The sequence below is a fragment of the Phoenix dactylifera genome, chromosome 14, assembly GCF_051530095.1.
Source record: "Phoenix dactylifera cultivar Ajwa chromosome 14, Ajwa_hap1_PhDact_Kaust_v1.1, whole genome shotgun sequence".
Taxonomy (NCBI): Eukaryota; Viridiplantae; Streptophyta; class Magnoliopsida; order Arecales; family Arecaceae; genus Phoenix; species Phoenix dactylifera.
The window spans coordinates 24,352,923-24,373,186 of record NC_143203.1 but is presented as its reverse complement, the minus strand read 5'-3'; the positions used below and the strand labels follow the sequence as shown (position 1 = coordinate 24,373,186).

The following is a 20,264-nucleotide window of genomic DNA, read 5'->3' as shown; positions in this document are numbered from 1 at the left end:
TATATATGTATGTATGTACATGCTTGTGCGGGGTTTAGTCTGCATTATTAGATGCCACTGGCAGGGACTTTGATATGATCAGAGTTCGCATGGTAATTGGGAGTTGGACTTGCATGGCAGCAATTAAAAATGGTGTGTACAAAGAAGCAAGCATAGAATACTGGGGCTAAAACCAAAATGGCAACCGAAGGGACTTATTTTCCAAAGTAAGTAACAATATTCCATGCAGTCTAGCTGCACAATATTTGTAAAATTTAGACTGATGGTAGGACTTGAACTGTTGGAAAACGCCCAAGAGGAAACCAAACTATAGCGATGAAAGACCAAACCCATCCTAATTTCATCCTGCTTCAGTTGTTGTTGCATCATTGTATTTCTACATCCATGAAGCAATCAAGATGCAATTTTTCTATCAAATGCTTTAGTTGCCAAGAATAACGCATTTTATAGTATAAAATGCTATTTCAAAGTGGAATTCTAGTATGATGTGGCTCTTACTTTTGAAAGGCTCAAATTCACTACTTCTACGTACAGTGACACCACCTAATGTGGGCTTGTTTGTTTGTGAGGTACGACGGTTCTAATGTTGGAGGCTAGTGCTGCCGATCTATCGGTCAAGCAAGTATTGTGAGCCAAAAAAAGATTTCCAGCTTGAAGTTTCTATCTTAGAATAAATAGCTGAATTACTCCATTTCTTCACTCATTTGGGAGCAAAAGAATGAAAGAGTGGTCCTCAATAACGTTCGCATCACTTACCAACGAAAATCAAAAAAAAAAAAAAGAGTGACGTTCGCATGACGGCTAAATCACAGCATTTTTCAGCCAAACGCATGACAAAGTCGCCCTGCGGTTGGTGAGCGAGAGGGGAGGACTACTGGTTTGGTAGCCCAAGAATTTTGGTAACAACATAATAATAAACCGTGCTGAGCTGACGGAACCTATCCCACTGCTCTTTTCCATCAGGACTGTCCATTGGAAGATAAAAAATTTATCTTAAAATCTGTATTTTTTATAAATATTTTGCCCACAGCATTTAGATAGAAAAATAATTTAGCTATATTTTTTTATGCATCCAAAAATGCCTCAACTATTTGTTTTCTTTTTATTGCTATTTTTTCAAATAAATTACTAAGATATATCTGTATTCCTCATAATATCTTTTATTATATAAAAATTATTAAATATAATAATCTTATATTATAATATTTTATATGATATTATATATTATACTATATTGTATTGCATTGTATTATTATTATAAGATTAAAGATATTTTAAGAATAAAATAAAAAAATTATTTTTATCGAATGATGGGAAAATAATTTAGGTTTTGTTTGGAATTGCTATTGGGATAGCATTTTTAAAAGTAGAATTTTTACTAAAAATTATTTTTTTAATAATAACTATATATATAATATATTATGAAACTTTAACGTGTGTTTGGTGGCAGGTACTTTTAATATAATTTAATACTATATTATAATACAATATATTATAGTATAGTATAATTATATTATATTATTAAATATTATTATATAAAATTATATTATTATAATATTACATATCAATGTATGGAATGGTACCTGCCCCCGGACCCGCCCCATTTCGTATATCCGGACTCCGGAGGGATGGTAAGTGGGTCGGTGTGTGATCGCGACGCGCGAAAGAGAGAGACCTTCCACCGCAGTAGTTGGGGGCGGATCCAAATTTCTCTTTTTTCTGTTTTATTTCTCGTCTCTCTTGCCTTGTAAATTTCGACTTTATAAACCCACTCGCTGGGCGGCGTTCGCGTGCGCGCCTCCTCGCTTCTCGGACGACGCCATCAACAGAGGTAGAGAGCGCTACGAAGAAGAGAGGAAGAAGAGATGAAGGTGATAGAGAAGATCCGGGCGGCGGGGGAGGGGGAGGGGCGGACGGTGTTCTCGTTCGAATACTTCCCCCCGAAGACGGAGGAAGGGGTGGAGAACCTCTTCGAGCGCATGGACCGCATGGTCGCCCACAACCCCACCTTCTGCGACATCACCTGGGGCGCCGGCGGCTCCACTGCCGACCTCACCCTCGACATCGCCAACCGCATGCAGAACATGGTATCAGATCCGTCCCTGCCATTGTTCGCCGTCTTTCTGTAGCTCTTGCTGCTCTTCCAGATATTCTGTTTGGATGCCTTGTTTTTCTAGCTTAAAGTTGATTCCTTTTATAGTTTGCTGTGTTTTTCTTCAAGATATGGTGGATAAGATATTCAGATCTGGACTTTTTTTTGTTACTCGGTGGTTTCTTGGATCTGAGTCTTTGGTTGTTCAAATCTTGCTACCACCTTTGCTTAAAAATTCATCTTTTGTTCTATTTTATTATTTGAATTGCAGATCTGACTTCTGAGCAGCATGAACTCCTAATTGGAGATATCTTGCTGCTTTCTTCTTTTTCTCCTGCTTTGTCCAATTGTGTTGATGCTTAGCATGGGTTGCTTGTATTAGCTGCATTGATTCAAAAGTTTGGCCTTTGGACTACTAAGCCATGTTACATATTCAAGAGCGTAAGGTAAAACTTAATATGACAAGGGGGGATTTGGTTACTTGCTGGGGATTGGCGCCGCTAAATATCTACTTAGAGGGTTACCATTATCCCTACTTTGCTGAGACAGTTAAGTAGAATACTTTCTGAATTAAGATCTGAACCCTATTTGTGGGGGGGGGGGGGGGGGGGGGGGGGTTAGAGAAAAACACCAAAAATCTACATAACCGGTTAAAATATTCAGTCAGCTTTTAACAATTGTTACAAGGATGGAGGAAATCCAATGTATATTACCAAACATAAGTTTTACAGCTGAGGATTAATGTTGTATCATTTACGAGTCTCCGATTCCTTTTTCCAGATCTGCGTGGAAACAATGATGCACTTGACTTGCACCAACATGCCAGTGGAGAAGATCAACCATGCCCTGGACACTATCAAGACCAATGGGATTCAAAATGTTCTGGCTCTTAGAGGGGATCCTCCTCATGGTCAGGACAAGTTTGTTCAGGTTGCTGGCGGTTTTGCCTGTGCCCTTGATCTGGTAACACTCCTCTATACTCTTCAGTGACTGTTTATAAAAGCTGCTCCATCTTGTTGAAGTGAGAGTTCAATTTTGAAAATTGTTGTATGCATTGAGTTGTATGTGGCTGCTGGACCGGACCTTAGCAGAGAAAAAAAGTTTTCCATGTTAACCATTAATCACTTTTTGCCTATCCTCTGAGACTCATAAAGTATTCTATTTGTTGTATATACTTTGTGGACTAAGGCTGAGCCTTGATACTTTTGCCTTAAGAATTTGTACTAGCTGTCTAGTTCTTCTAGATGCTTTGAAGAAAGAAAAATCTGGTACTAAAGCATGGTCACTGCAATTGACTTGCAGGTGCAGCACATTCGAGCTAAGTATGGTGACTACTTCGGCATAACTGTTGCTGGCTATCCAGGTCAATGTTTACGGATTCAATCGGTACAATCAGTACATGATGTTGCATTGCTAACTCAGAGCTGTTCTGAAAAAAAAATTCTTCCATCTCAGAGGCTCACCCTGACGTGATACAAGGTGAAGGAGGTGCTACATTAGAAGCCTACAGCAATGATCTTGCTTATTTGAAGAGAAAGGTATGTTATCTCCCTTTCTGGTTTGCTATTTGGTTCATGTTCTATCTTGTTTTGAACTGACCATTTAATGGTTTTGCTATTTTGAGGTGCACAACTATGTACAATCTGACAATTTGACATGATAACAAGATACTGTTGAGAAACTTAGTTATGATGTGGCACAATGATAGAGTTACAATGGAATATGAAAACAGATCAGCTATGGTTTTCCACATTGTAAAATATTATGTGGGTCTTACTTAAATTTGGCCATAGATTCATACTTGGGAAGTCATTGTTCTAGTTCTCGGTGCACAAGGTTAGAAAGTAGCCTCAGTATGTAGGCAACTGGAATACTGCATAGTGCCTAGGCAATATGTTGGTAACCAGGCAGGTTCTTAGGTGAAAGGCTTTATTTTTTATGGTGGTGGTGCTAGGTGGCTTCTGTGGTCCTGTAAATACTATTGTGGTAATTAGTGGTACTGTGACAAAGATTGGTAATGTTGGAGGCAAGTGAATTCTAGTGATCGTGCTGATAGTTTGGTTCAATTTTGGTGTGAATGGGGCTGTAAGAATAATGAGTGGCTCATTAAAATATTAAAGCAACGCCATTTATTTGTGGCAAAGGTGACTAGCAGTCTATTTTTTTGTGGTAACAATGGTGGGCCAATTTTTAATGCCTATGATTATCTCAGAGCTTGTAACTATCCATGGTTTGGTGGGAAGGAATCTATATATTGTTTACTGCAATGCCATTACGATGTTGGTTGGGTGTTGCAATGGCTAGTATGCCTGTGCAAGTCCACCATTGTAGTCATTTGTTGTACCACTGTAATTGCATAAAAGATCATGTTGATCCTGGTTCTAGCATTGCCTCCAACATAATCATGTCTGTGTTGTTTCTGTTATTCTATGAACATTCTTATTGCAAAAGAGTTTATAATTTGTCTAAATTTGTATGCACTTTTTAGATGGTTAAATCTTGTATGGAACTGAGAGGCTAAATAATCCTCGTGGAATCACAACCCTTTTATATCATGGTGCATCAAGAAATTTAACACACTCATATAATATATAGTCAGCGTCCAAATTTTTCAAGATAGTTATTAATCATGTCTCAAGTTTTGAGGAGTTAATTTATTTTTGTTCTGCTTCCTTTTTTATTCTTTCGTTGCACTGATTTGTTGCTCTTTCCTATCTCGTTTGCTCTCTCTGACAGGTGGATGCTGGTGCAGATCTTATTATCACTCAGCTGTTTTATGATACTGACATATTTCTGAAGTTTGTGAATGATTGCCGTCAAATTGGGATAACTTGTCCCATTGTTCCTGGTATAATGCCTATTAACAACTATAAGGGCTTCTTGCGTATGACTGGATTCTGTAAAACTAGGGTAAGTTCCCTTATTGCAGAATTTATTTTTTTCCTGTCTGAATTTAAGTTATTCTTGGACATACCAATTTCAAGTGACATGATATTAGTTGTCGAATCAGGTATATTGGTGTAATTTATGCTCGTCAATGTGATCTTATAGGTGTTGCTTTCATTTTAATAGGTGAACTTCTCCATTATTTGTTGCTTTCAGTTAAGTCCTTTTGCGAAGTATGACAAAAACGACATTTGCAAGGGCTTGCTGAGCTATTGACATGACTTCTTTACGCATGCACAGATAATCATAACCAAACCAACATTTTGCACAATAAACCACTTCACAAGGTCATGAGTTCTAGAAAATATTTGATTTTCCTTATTTTTAGGCCAAGCCAACAAGTTCACATTTTGCACCTCAACATGCTGTCTATATCTTTTATTGCATGATATCTCAATTTGTTGGTGTTGCTCTTCAGTTGTATGTCTTGTTCAACATGTATAAGTAATGCCTTTTAGGGTACATGTAAGTTTTGCTTTCATGTTGAATGATGATATGACTAAAGGTTGTCTGCAGATACCACCTGAGATTACAGCTGCCCTGGAGCCTATTAAAGACAATGAGGAGGCTGTCAAGGCATATGGAATCCACCTTGGAACTGAGATGTGCAAGAAGATTTTAGCTCATGGGATCAAAACGCTGCATCTTTACACACTAAACATGGAGAAGTCTGCTTTGGCCATATTAATGGTGACACTTGGTTTGAAATTATGCTTTCATGTTCTTTATTATTATTATTATTTAAAGAAAATATGTTTGCAGAACCTTGGATTAATCGAGGAATCTAAGATTTCAAGGTCCTTACCATGGAGGCGTCCAACAAATGTTTTTCGTGCCAAAGAAGATGTTCGACCTATCTTTTGGTATGCTTTTCTTTCTATTTTTTTGGGATTGTTGCAAATAGAATGTTATGATGATATGCTTCGATCATGATTGTCCTAATTTTGTTTGGACCATGAATCAGGGCTAATCGTCCCAAAAGCTACATTTCAAGGACTCTTCGTTGGGAGCAGTACCCACAAGGGAGGTGGGGGGATTCTCGTAACGCATCATATGGAGCCCTTACTGACCACCAGGTCATCAGATCATCTCTAAATTTCCAATCGAATATTTTTGCAATTTTAGAATATGCCTGTTCAGTATTTGTTGTCTTGACAAACTGATATCTGATAAATAGGAATTTTATGCAGCCAAGAGGTTGGGCCCTGGAAACTTCAATTATTGACCTCATACAGGGTCTACCATTATAGAGAAGGATTTTTGAGTCTTTAGAAAAAAAAGAAATTTTAAATAAACAAACTTATATTGACTTATTGGTTCCCTGTTTTCATAGAGTCCTAGACGGACTCAATTAGTTTAGCAAATGTAGTTGCCACGTCAAAGATGAGAGGAAGGCTAGAATATAGATAAGTTCAGTTAATTCAGATAAAAGTAAAAAGTGGTACTGAGCCCAATTATCTTGTCTTTCTTTTCTTTCTTATTCTTTCTTCTTTCACTTGTCTAACTTTTCTTCTGTCCCTAATTCTCTCCCTGTCTGTCTGCTGTTAGCAAATTGAACAGCAGACCTGTTTTTACTGGCTCTCCAAACCTTCTTAAATCCTCCAGAACCTCATAGAAGTCCATCAACAGTCTGACTTATCATGTCTAACCCCTAAATGCCCTTTTCTATTAATGCTTTCCTTTCTTTATTTTCATTGGACAGATCTTATGCACATCAATTATAGCCATGCTGAAACCACATCAGGCACTTAAAACTTCTGGCAGACACCAACCATTTATAACTCAACCCTTGATTATCTTCTCCACCATTTGACTTTTCTTTCATAGTTTGTCTGTAGAACCTTTTAACAGTCCTGATCAGAGCCTGTAAGTCTTCTAATTTAGGAAAACTCAAATGTTCTAGTATTTTATAAATCAAAATGTTCTGGGCATGCCACTCCCCAAATTATTATTCACTTGCCTGACTTACAGTACTATTGGAAATTTCTCTTATTTCCTTCAAATTTTCCCACTTCCTCATGCATTAAGAAACATGAGCTGGCATTTTGCCCTTTCTAGAGTAGTCCTTTGTTTTTCAAAATCTTTAAGCTGCTTCATTGCTTGTTTGGTCGGGGATTTGATAAAAACACTACGTCAGAGGTTAAGTGAAAGCTGCTGAATCATTGCTAAAGCTTGTTTCGAGATATTGTCACTTTATTTTTGCTCATGGTAGATGGTACTGCTCGTTTTAGCTTTTTAACCTATTGTTTTTTAAATTGTCACTTTGAGATATTTTTTCCTGAAGGTTATATAAATGGATAATGTTTTGCTGTCTGCTTATTCATACTGTATATCAATATGAAGGTAATTGTATCTAAAATTTATTATTTGTTTGACAGTTCATGCGCCCACGTGCACGTGACAAGAAGCTTCAAGAGGAATGGGCAGTCCCATTGAAATCTCTGAATGACATTAAAGAGGTATTTCTCTATACTTGATTGTTGTTCTTCTGGACGCTTACCTGTAAATTGTTTCAGATTGAAGAATATCGACATGACAGACTGATCTTACTCTTTTCCTGCAATACATTCGACAGAGGTTCATGAACTTCTGCATGGGAAAACTTAGAAGTAGCCCGTGGTCGGAGTTAGATGGGCTGCAGCTGGAGACAAAGATAATTGATGAACAACTGGGAGAGATCATCTTAAAGGGTTTTCTGACCATCAATAGTCAACCTGCAATTAATGGAGAGAAATCTGATTCTCCAGCAGTTGGTAAGTGAGGTTTATTCTAAAGGTTTCAAGGTCAGCTGTAGTTTGTTAAACCTTTTATTATCTCTGAGCTGGTCTCTGGAATGGAAAGCAAGGCTTTCTTTCTGAAAACAAAATCATGTTTCTGCATATAAAATTCAATTTATTTTATTTGATCAGACTTGTTTTCATCCATCTTAAGGACCTTGAGAAATGTTAGGTTTAATATGGTTTTGCTGGAATGCAGCCCTTGACCTCTTTTACCCAGAGAATATATGACAACTGTAGTCTTTTTTCAGTTATTTTTCCCACATAAAATTGTCAGAGGAAAGGCTTGAATTAATTGCATGAAAATATGCATCATTGCTTTCTTGGAATGATAAAATTTATGGTTTTTTATTACTTCAATTTAAATTGTTCAAAGCAGTTATTCATACTCAGTGAGATTGCATATGAATGGCTCTTTCTACAATTTGAGTTCTTAACGTAAACATTTGCACTTATTTGTTCCAAATTTTTCTTTAACATAAAAAAAGGTAAATACGGATAAGCCACAGCCATAAGTGTTTTTAGGGCATAGGCCATCTTCTCTTTGCACTTATCAGTTATCTTAGATGAACTAATCTGATATTCAGGATTACTCTTAAAGTTACAAAACTTAAAATGCAAGATATAGTGAAGTCAGTTATCAGGGAAAACAAATGAAATGATCTTCTGTTCATACTTAAGTATTCTGAGATGCACATAGTAAGAATAGGAACTAGAGAGGAACAATATTAGAATATATGGCCTAAAGAGGAATGATATTTGATGGAGGAAATAATTTTTTTGTGCAAAATTCAGAGTGCAACAGGAATCATGAGCAGAAGGGAGAGTGGGAGTCTTGTTCATGAGGACCAATATCAATTTTAGCCATCCTTGCTTCAAACTGTTGACGGATTATTTTTTTCCCCTTGGATCTGGTTTTATAAAGAATGAGAATATAAGTAAAAAACCATACTACAAATGCAGATTCGTATTGGTAGAAGCGGAGATGGGCTCATGTGCTTTGAAGGATAGCCACAAGATAATGGGAGCTAAGCAGAGCAATTCACCGGACATCAGTGGTATGCATAAGAAGATGGCAATGGATAGATTGCAAGATATTATTATTAACATAATAGAAATGAGAATATGAAGGCTACTGTCTGGTAAAACTTCAAAAGTTCTCATCAGGAAGAACTAGTTAGCAAAGTTGTGTTATGATTACTAGTAACTACTTTAACTTTACATATTCCTGTTAAATGCTTGTACTTTTGCTGTATTGACTCACCATCACTTCCCGTAAGATCAGAAGAGGCTCCACTTGCGGAAGGGGATTGGATTTGTCAAGTGTTGGAAAGGAGGGAAACTGTATATAGCTAAAGTTATCGAGCCCAGTGGGCATGAAAGTAGCTAGGCAAATTTGTATAGCTAACCACAATAAATGGGAGACTCTTGTTAGTTAAAGCATAAAGGGTCTCTGCATATCTTTAAACCTGTAGCTACATTTTAGGTGCCAGAATGAAGCATCAGAAGTGTCGCTCTGAATTTTGGCGTGTATAAATTATTTTTTCCGTAACATATATACCCTTAATTTTCAACCCAAGAGATTGTATCATCCACTCTCATATCACACTGGTGGTTTGACAGCAATCATTCATTTTTAAGCCCCCCATTTTTTGGGGTAAGAAGGTGAATTTTAGATCTTGTATGTTGCTTTCCAACAAGATTTTTGTTTCACTACAACGTCCTTGCTTTTTCAAGAACATTTTTCACAGAGATGTTAGTATTCCATGGGAGATGCTAATAGTGCCTTCCTATATTGTATTTGGCAGGGTGGGGTGGACCAGGGGGTTATGTCTATCAAAAGGCCTATCTTGAATTCTTCTGCTCAAAAGAGGAGTTAAATTTACTAACTGAAAACTGCAAGGGATTTCCATCTCTTACATATATTGCTGTAAACAAAGAAGGGGAATGTCTCTCCAATGTTGCCCCAAATGCAGTCAATGCAGTGACATGGGGTGTTTTCCCTGGCAAAGAGATAATCCAACCAACTGTTGTTGATCCTGCAAGCTTCATGGTTTGGAAGGATGAGGCTTTTGAGATCTGGACAAAGGGATGGGCATGCTTGTTTCCTGAGGGTGACCCATCAAGGAAGTTACTAGCACAGGTATGTTGGAGACATCTTTGTATAGGTGATATTATTTTTAAGGTTATGGAGCTTTTTGTCCTAAATACTTTCCATTTTCGCTTTCAAGTGGCAGTTCCAGATTTTCAGCAGCCACCGCACTCCCACCCCCCACCTTCTATCTATATAGACAGATAGATATATAATTGCACACTCCTATTATTATTTGTTCTTGAAAATTCATTCCAAGTGCTGAGTTGATTGTTCAAATTTGCAGGTGCAGAGAAATTACTTTTTGGTTTGTCTTGTTGACAATGATTATATTCATGGAGATGTATTTGCTGCTTTCAAGGATGTATGAACTAGGATTCTTTTTACTCAAGGCCTAGCATCTTTCTTCGGTTACCATGTTGTGTAACGGGAGTTACAGATTGAAAGCAGTTTGAGAGCCAGAAGTCACTCTTAGCATAAGGTCTTTGAATATCCAGTTTTCTTCTGCAGATCTAATGATATGAATTTTCTAGAACATACAAGTGCATGCCAGTTATGTTTAATTCATTAATAAATTCACTGATCAGGTTCATGTCCGAAATTTTGGCCTCTCTGTCGTTCCATCTGCTGTATACTGTGAATATTTATATTTTCTGAGACAGTTGTCTTTGTTCCTCTTGGACTTTATTGAAAAATACTTGGAAAAGCATGGAAAATATTCATGCAACCCAACTTCTTTGATCTCCACAATATCACCACTACCAGTGGCTTGACAGAGACACTGCCAATCCAACCTTGACATTCATGGATTAGTCCACCATTAGCCTTTCATTATTTTATGAGGGTGGGTTTTGGCACAAAGGATTGTAAGAGTGTCATGGGTCTGAAATATGGAAAGATGAATCAAGAATAAAATTATTAAGAGAACCTTATTTTTCCGGGACTGATTGCCAAAGATGCCAATCTAGTATTTGAAGAACTAGTTGAACTACTAAGATTGAAATAAAATGGATCTTACCACAAATTATCAATGATGTATTCCATGCATTCAAATGAATAATGTGCAGGAGTGGCATAAATAATTGCAAAAGAAGCTGGCCCCTTTTGGCTGTCTGACACTAGATTCAAGAGACCAAAATCTGCAACTTTTGCATTTAAATTTTCATCCAAAAGGATATTAGTAGACTTGACATCTCTGTGAACTATTGGCGGATTAGCAAATTCATGGAGATAAGGTAATCCTCTAGCTGAGTCTAGAGCAATCCTAAGTCTCCTTTTCCAGTCCAGTTGCATGCGACCTCTTCCTGCAGACATCTTGATGTAAAATAAGAGATAATCGGTAATGATGGCAGGAACATACATCTTAATGTAAAATAAGAGATAAAAGAAATCTTTTGAGATGAAGAATGAGTACTGACCAATCAAGTTTTCCCTTAATGTTCCATTTGGAATAAACTCATATACCAGCATCTGCTTCTCTTGTTCAAAGCAAAAACCGACAAATAAACTGTTCACATTAAAGTTGGAGGCTATCAAAAACTGTTTCCACTAAAGTACGATCTCTCTGGGGCAGATCAGCATTACTAATAAACAAAACAAGGGGGCTCAATCAGTAAAGAAGTACTTAGGAACATCATATCTTATTTTGTGACAGACTTCAACCCAATCCAATACGGTTATCTAAATTTTTATATGATTTAATTGTCTTTTTTATTTCTTGGGCTATCCCAGGTTCTCAGCTATCAAGCCTTAATACCGAGTCAGTCCTGAAATTATTACCTTGAACAACTAAACTCTATGTTATAGTTATCCCTTATCTGCAAAGGCATGTATTATATGTTCTCCTGGTTGAGTTATCCCTCTGGGATCTAGTTTAGGACCTACGAGTATGCATTCTTTTCAGAAAGGAAAACAGGGTCCCGAAATTCAGTGCCCTTACAGTATTCATTAAGCTATACCAAGATACTGGACAGGGATTCTGATGATGATTTGCAACTTGCTGACAGATACCACTAGAGAAAAATGGATATGTTCCATAGTTCTCATCGAACCTCAAGTCTTCCCTGATAATGCCTAAAATACAAGCATTAGCATCCAAATACCAAATATACAAAATATCATGAAACTGAGATGGCAGTGATTTGGTATAACTCCAAAATGCCCATCTCAAGTCTTTCCTGATGGTGCTTCGCTGAATTCTGCAGAAAAGAATGATGCATTTTCTAAATGACAAGTCTAGATTTGGGCATGGTACAGATGTACTGGAGATCATTAACTTTGACTCGTCTTCAAATTGACATTGCCACCAACCACCTTCAGCTACGCATACCCAAAATATTTGTCAGAAAATGACTGAGAAAGAGCCAAGGAGGTACCAAAAACCAACCCATGCAACTTCGCACGCACAGGCCCTGTCATTTGAATCACCCATGCACAACGATAGGCTCTAGCATGGGTCCACAATCCAGATATCAATTGTAACCTGCTATCTCTGAACACTCATAATTGATGTCCCAATCAATCAAACATGCTGCAAATTGAATGAGTATGACTTGAACACAACCTAGCTTTTCAACTCACAAGCTTGGCATTACTTAGTCAAACAAAAAAAAAGCATCAAGATTCATCTTCATAAAAGGAAAAAACCCGTGACTTTATGGTCTCTCCTCTATGAGGGCATCAACCCATAGAAACAATGTACGTAATCTCACCTATTCTAGACAATTTCACATTACTTAAATAAGGCAGAATAAACATCATTTCATGAAAGTCATCATCCTCAATAATCTCTTTATCCATGATGTAAAGCTTAAGAGTCTAATCTTAACAACACCCTGTATTTGCAGAATTACAGGCTCTCACTATACTGAAAAACAATCAACAAGCCACCTCTTCAATGTCGCCGCACTTTTGGTTCATTTTTAGAAAGCATCATCCCTGAAAGCTTGTTAACCTCGTATAGAAGTCCAGCTGAAAATAAGAAACTGCAAGCATCGGGAACAAAGGAAAGAGTGTTAAGCTTATCTTAAATCTCTCAACCCCAAGACACACCAAAACAAATAAGTAGAGTATGCTTTGAAAGACATGCATGCAAAATCTCTGTTCTTTTCACTTTTTTTTTTTTTGAGGGAGAAAGATAAACATGCAAAATCAACAAAACCCAAAGAAAATCAAATGCTAAGATTATTTGGTCGCTGTTGCAACTTGATATTTTTCTGTAACAACAGGCCTGAAAATGCAATTCATGTTATAGCTGAGAAAGTCATTTTTTTTCACAAGAAAAAAGAATAAGTGAGAGCACATGACGAATTATGATCTCTAACAAAGGTCAGAACTGGTGTTACTTTTGGTGAAGTTAGATGACAAGATAAAATAAATAGACAAGATATATACAAAACATAGCAGAACCTTACTGTGTGGCTTGTGGATCAGTCACCATCAATTTGCAAAAAGATGATGATTAAGGACTGGTGCTCCAAAAAGCAGTTATGCAACCTTGTATCTTTTCAAATGGTTGACTTACTTGCATTCAGACAGTAGGATATCAGTCTAAGGGACCTCACTACCAAGAAAACAATAAGATCCACTTACCGTATACTCATGAGCAAAGACAGCTTTTACTTTAGGAATTTAAGCCATGTCAGTTATATGACCATCAAATTATCCACACATAATAGAAATATAAGCATTTTACTGAAGAGGTCGACCCTTTGGTGCTTATTTGAGCACGACAACTTTCCTTACAATCAATCATTCCTGTGAAGCTTGTTTTAACCCATAGATGAATCATCTAAAGTCAGACACCATTTTCAGCAAAACTGGTATGCTCCACATAGATTTTATAAATTACGCCATTAGAAAAATGATGTTTCATCTCAGAAAACTAAAAAAGGGGCCACATAGAAATATACCCTGTGCAAGGTTGAACTCTGAAATTTCCCAAGGAGAACTGTAAGGTATCCTCACAATAAATCCCCTTTATTATTGTATCCCATCGACCCAAAAGAAGCATCAAACTTAGACCCGATCATGTAAGTCCATCTGCAGATGGCAATGCTCTATGTGATGAATGAGAACGACATTCTAACTTCTAAACCTTGATTTTAATGTAGTGCAAATGGTCCTTTTAGGTGGGTGTATGAAATTTGAAATTTGCTTTCATCTGCATCTTCATTTATATGAGTATCTCTATTAACAGGGTGAAATAAGGATGATGACACTATCATGATGGAAGTGATTATAATGTCTATTGCGAACCCTTCCAACAGAGGTAAAAGAATATTGGAGCTGCCATGCAGTCTGCATGGGGCTGATAGCCGAAGATGTTTAGGCCTTGTGAAGAGTTCCGCTATTAGGTAGATGACATGACAGTGTCTAAGCATTGTGCTTGGCTGACTCAGGATTCTATTAGTGCTATCCATTAGTAACAGTTTCAAATGAAGATGCGATAAAGACGATAATCTTCATCACATGTCACATGTTCTAAAATCAAACCTGAATAATGGAGCAGCAAAAAATCCTATGCAGCTTCACAGCATCCAAGAGAACATAGTAATCTTCTTTTCGATCATATTTGCTAAGAAGGATTTTATCACTATGAACATTCCATAAACAACTAAAAGCTCGAATACAGTAGATGGAAGCCCCTTCTAGAAACCTTATTAGGTGAACCACCACCAAGAATGGATACTGATAGCTAATCTATAACATGTAGAGCAGTAGGGTATACCTCAGTTCACTAACAGAAATGACATGGCATCATGGCAATGCTATCTTTTTGTGAAGTGCATAATGGTGAAGGATAAGAAATTGCTGTTTAAATGCAGATCTGTAGATAATACTTAAAATCAAGTGAAATCATATTGGTGCCACAATTACTGAAGCAAACTTCTTTTGGGTCCCAAAATACTCAACAATTTGGATATGGAAGTCTTAAAAATGATAAACGTTCAGAATTAGTCGATAAAAGTAGATTAATTAAATGGTAGAAGCAGTCAATCAAAGGAAAGTGCAAAAGAAGAAAAAAAATCTAAAAGCAATAATTGGGGAGATCCCAGGAATCAAAATCCAAATAGATATTCTTCTTCCTCTTTCTTCTTTAACATCACTAGAAAAATAAGGACATTACCATAATCGACTTCAGCATTATGGAATAGGACCCATCCTTCTCAGCCAGGAAAAAGTTAGAAATTTACAGCAATCATAAAATTCCCAGGGGAAATTCCTTTCATCGAAATGAAGCAGGTTCAACTCTAGTAATTCATTTTTTGTGTCTTGAGAACTAAAACTAAATGATTTGTCTGCATTTACTTTTTGTTATCCATGCAAATATCTAAAAGAACTGCCAGAGGTTTCTCTGCTCTATAATCTCATTGTCAACAAAATATTCAAAGAAAAGAATAAAAAACAATGTGTTGCAATGAGAGATAGGATAAATATAATACCATGTTGTGACACAAACACGATGAACAGTGCTAGCAGCAATGAGAGCAACAATTTCTGCAAGTACAACTGCCAAAAAAAATGCAATTTTTTAGAAAAAAGAAAAAGAGAGTGCCAATAAACAGTATTGCCTGTAAAATATTACACTTACCAGCACCCCACCCTGTTTTCATCCCACTTGATTCTTGATAATTCCCAATGAACTGCAGAATAAGTGATGTCAACATAACTTGGTAGGTCATCTTTGGATAAGGCTATGTTGCTTGACTAACGAAATCTTCATGATAATCTTATTATATGACAAACATTAAAACAAAAATTGGCCTCTAAAATTTCGTAAGTGATTAACAAAAGGTTATGTCAGAATTTTTTAATAAGAAATTAGCATTTTTGATAAATAATGTGTTAGAAATTAACTACTACTGTAATCAAGTCAGGCAGGTTGTATTTCACACGATAATTGACAGCAAAAAGATGCAACATTAGAGCTTTCTCTTGACATGTCGTACAAATTTTCTTTCATATTTGTTAATTATATAAAATTCAATTAAACAAAAAAGTATGGAGTAACATTAGACATTTAAGTTTGTTAGTTTGACCTGCATAAGTAAATCAATTATATGGATGTATTTGTTCCCCATTGGAAGCTCCATCTGATCCTATTTTGAAGCCTTAGACCGACATGTGAATATCTGTGCCATTTTGGCACCTGGTTTACAGGGCTAAATTACTACTTATACAAGGCTACTAATATATGAATGGATCAAAATCAACACATTTATTGGCTTATCTAACACCAAAGACGTTCATCAAATCGGTAAACTAACATGCTGCATGGAGGGTGCTATTAGCTCAGTCTTACTCTTCCCAACTCGCATAGCAGTCTGGACACCCCCTCATTTACCTTCCCTTCTTCTATTTCTTCCATTTCCCTCCAGCTTTATCTAAAGATTATAGTGGTCATGCTGACCCCACAGTAATAGAACTACACTTATAAGCAACAGCATATGAGGATGAAATGAAAGGTTTGGATAACAGACATTAATCTCTAGCACAATCTATCTGGTGCAGAAGGTTGACCATAAAAGCTTTAGTCTAGGTAATTGGCAGAAAGATTTAGAAGAACGAAAACACGGTTCGTATGAGATACTAAAGTTATTAGGGAATGGAGCACAGACGAACATTAATTCTAGCAAGAAAGCGAATCCTCAATTAAGGTTGATCTGCACCCAAGATCAGCCATAAGCCTCTATCCATATGACATTTGTCTTGTTTTCAGTTGAAAATCGTTCAACCTATGTTAGAGGCTCCTTCCAGCCACAGCTAGTATCTAGCCAATATAGCACATGCAGAAACTATCACAAGCATTTTCTCTTCATGTTATCCTCTATTGGTATTGCTTCTTTAGCTTCATCATAGGATACTTATCTCTAAATTAATATTCTTAGATTACATCCATTTCAACAACTTATAATCTTGTGAGGCAACCTTAGGCCTAAGTCCATTATTATAAAATAAAATTGTCACTTAGGTAGCTTTTAGAGTTTATGTAGGTTTCAATGAGGTGAATGCCAAAATATTGATCAACTTTGACACTTAGGCTATGTCCATGGATTTGGGAGCAAGAGTGGGGAAGTAGACTCTCAAAAATATTTCGAATAAAAAACACTTAGTAAGCTAGTGTATAAGATTCCAAAGAGATATTCCAAGGTGGGTGTGGTGCCCAAGGTAAGATATTCAAATTACTTGGCCTTATCTATGTCCCAGTAGTCATTTATCCATGTTTGATGTAATCAAAGGCATTCCTAACAAGGCATAAGGATAAAAAAAGTAATTTGTTGAAATAAGGTATCTTTCAAAGAATTTCCTGTTCTCAATGAGAATACAAATTTTGAGGGTTGTAGGGAGGCTAGAAATCACAGCACATGAGAATCTATGTTATTCGCTGAATTATTCACCTCTTGCTACATAAGTACTCCTAGTTATACCAGGAAGTCGGTGTGTTATCAGGATATATTCAACTCAAACAAAGTACCAAAAACATCCATATTTTACCTACAAGTTGCTGCTACTCTTTTCTATAGAAGATCTTTCTTATGCCTGGAAACAATATATTTCTATGTAATGGCTATTGCCTCTCCAAGTGCAAGGAGAGACAATAGGGCTCCCAGTCAAAGAGAATGGTATATACCTCATGCTGTCACAATATCTACAACATCAATAACATCTATGGAGTTCAAACAAATTGCCTCAACTCCAGTCCTTCCTAAACAAACTCCCACAGGCTCCATCCGTGCAGAACAAAAAAAAAAAGGGCCAGTACTCTCTAAAGAAAAAGGCATGCATGTTTGTATGCATGCAAACGTATCTACCAATTATGAGCTGCTTTTCCATCAAGACTATTATTTTTAATTTTCAAGGCTCGTACAAATTTATGGTCAAGAATTTAGATATACTTATCATTGGCCATTGTCCTCGCCTAATGACCTTATCAGTTATTCAGATAGATATACACCTGTGAGGTTTTCTTATGGCTTTATGGTAATGCTTTCAACTAATACTAAAATTTATTAAACAAATTTATTGATTCTTTGCAGCAATTGATCTATCACAGCTTACAAACATAAGAGAAGGGAATGGTAGATTCATATAAAAGAAGGGAAAGATAGCAATATTTAGAAAACTATAGTATTAAAACAACTAAAGAAGGAGATTGGCATGTTGTTTAACATCACATCAAAGAGTTCCATGAAGAGAATAAAAAAACAACTAAGGCACCTAGAACTTACTGTTAGCAGCACAAGAAATAACAGGGAGCTGATAAAACCACCAAAAATCGTCAGCAACTCAGAAGATGCCAATTTCCCTCTGTACATCTCAAGAAGTGAGAGAATAATGGCAAATAGAAGCAATGAGTACAGCATGGACCTGCCAGGACCCGTCATGACCACAAGCCTGATCAAGAAAGCAATGTCAGATTTAATATCCGCTGTAAAATGAAGAGACCATTCTCCAAAAATAGGGACACATTCTAACTGCATAGAATGAACTCTTTGGATATGAGAGAACGCATTCATCTCCAAAAGTCATGAACATACCATGGTTTAGAAAATTTGGAGGGCCTACAAAACTGTAGGCAACACGAAAAAAAAAATCAACTGGAAGCCAGTTTATAATTCAAGTCTATAAGTTGACAAAGCCACCGTTATATCTAAGGTCGTCGCATGCCCTTCAAGTTACAATTTGTTCCCCCGTGTCCACACGAATAGACATGGTGAAAGAAAGAAGTTCCTTTTCTTGTCGAAAGATCAGATTTTGATCGGAATATCACGATTAGAATGAAGGCCGTCGCTCGTTTCTAACTAAAAACCCCAGCCTCTCCTCGCGCTAGTCACGGTACCATAAAGCCTAACTAATCTACAGAAATGTGAGCGAACACCATCAAGCCTGAATGATCTACACCAACGTGCGTGAAATCGATCAATAAAGAGTCTTTTTTGAAGATATATGCACAGGCAATGCATCGCTCAACGGAAACCAAAACCATCCACGGATCTTAAGAGCTTAAAATTGCCAGATTCATGGCGATCCCCGTGTTCTACCAGAGAAAGAAACAATACTGAAACCCTAGTTCGCCCTCCTAAATCACAAAAAAATGTCCTCTTTTGCAATCGAATGGTGAGAAATCGAGAGAGAGCGTAAAGATTTGATCTCATGGGCATACCTTTTGCGGAGGAATTGCCGGGGCGCGGAGCGAAGCGTGGCGGAGAGCGTGAGAAAATGGGTTTAAGGAGCCCTAGCCGCGGCGGCTCTTCCACGCACCGAACGCGGAGCTACGGCGCGGAGTTATCGAGTTGTTTTTATGGGTCATTTTTTAATTACTAACAGGTTTTACTTATTCCGTTTTATTAACAAATAAGGGATGTTATCAAGTTAATATTTATATTTTCAGATAATCTCGATCTGGATAGAATTAAGCAAACAATGGTTGTTATAACACTTATGAACTATTACAATTAAAAAAATAAAATGGTCCTCTTTTTGCATATTAGGTGCGGATTTTAGATTCAAATCTTACATGGTGCATTCTTAAAATTTAGACTGATAACACTACACCATTTTTTTTTAATAATAATAATAATGATAATGATGGTGATGAATGATGATCTTATAAAAGTTCAATTTAAACTCCCATCAATAATTACAATCATACAATCCTACAGTGATGATCTTATAAAATTTTGATTCAAACTCCCATCAATACTACATTCTATTATACCATTCCACATATTCTTTCGATTCCAACCATGTGAATATCAATCAGACACTCATGAGCTAATGCGAAATATAAGCATACCATCATGGTCTCTTCGGGGATTTTAACAACAAAAATTCATAATTTTTTTTGAAAGAAATATTCTCAAAACACCTCGAGCAAAAGTCATTAAATGTGAAGGCTATGTAAAGATAGGAAATTAATACAACTTTTAGTCTCTCAAAAATTTCAGAATTTTGGCATCTATGGTCTGTATTCTTTTTATTGACTTCTGTAGTCATGAAAAGTGTTGGCTTACAAAGTTGTCAAAACATTTTATATATTATATACCCTATATCTCTTTTAAACTTAAAACTTCTCTCTGGTATATATGCATCCGCGGAAGGAAAGACAGCCAATTATTATATACTTAAAATCTCACACTAGCTGCTGCAAGATTTTTCTGCACGTCTCCTAAAGAAGACATCATATAATTTACAATATATATTTTTTTTGCCCATCTTCCTCCTGATTTTTTTTTTACTCTTAGCTAATGCATATGTATCTTAAAAACAACTTATCCCTCCCATTCAGAAAAAAAAAGAAAAAAATAAAAAACAACTCTCGACTTATTCGAGGCTTGCAAGTGACTTTTAAGGA

At 36.6% G+C, this 20,264-nt stretch overlaps 2 protein-coding genes across 2 annotated transcripts; one reads left to right on the top strand and one right to left on the bottom strand.

Annotated features, from left to right (window-relative positions):
- The first annotated feature begins 1,591 nt into the window (after positions 1-1,591).
- Positions 1,592-10,508, top strand: LOC103705899 (methylenetetrahydrofolate reductase (NADH) 1-like). The gene is made up of 12 exons (XM_008789797.4): positions 1,592-2,087; positions 2,873-3,055; positions 3,395-3,455; positions 3,548-3,630; positions 4,829-5,002; positions 5,555-5,728; positions 5,801-5,901; positions 6,003-6,114; positions 7,417-7,497; positions 7,614-7,791; positions 9,624-9,958; positions 10,194-10,508. The coding sequence occupies exons 1-12, from the start codon at positions 1,866-1,868 to the stop codon at positions 10,275-10,277; spliced, it is 1,788 nt and encodes a 595-aa protein (XP_008788019.2). The 5' UTR covers positions 1,592-1,865; the 3' UTR covers positions 10,278-10,508.
- Positions 10,509-12,519: 2,011 nt separating this feature from the next.
- Positions 12,520-19,211, bottom strand: LOC103705898 (keratinocyte-associated-like protein). Its single transcript, XM_008789796.5, has 5 exons — positions 19,074-19,211; positions 18,139-18,304; positions 15,501-15,552; positions 15,352-15,418; positions 12,520-12,891 (listed from the first exon to the last, which is right to left on the bottom strand). The coding sequence occupies exons 2-5, from the start codon at positions 18,292-18,294 to the stop codon at positions 12,801-12,803; spliced, it is 366 nt and encodes a 121-aa protein (XP_008788018.1). The 5' UTR covers positions 18,295-18,304; positions 19,074-19,211; the 3' UTR covers positions 12,520-12,800.
- Positions 19,212-20,264: the final 1,053 nt, after the last annotated feature.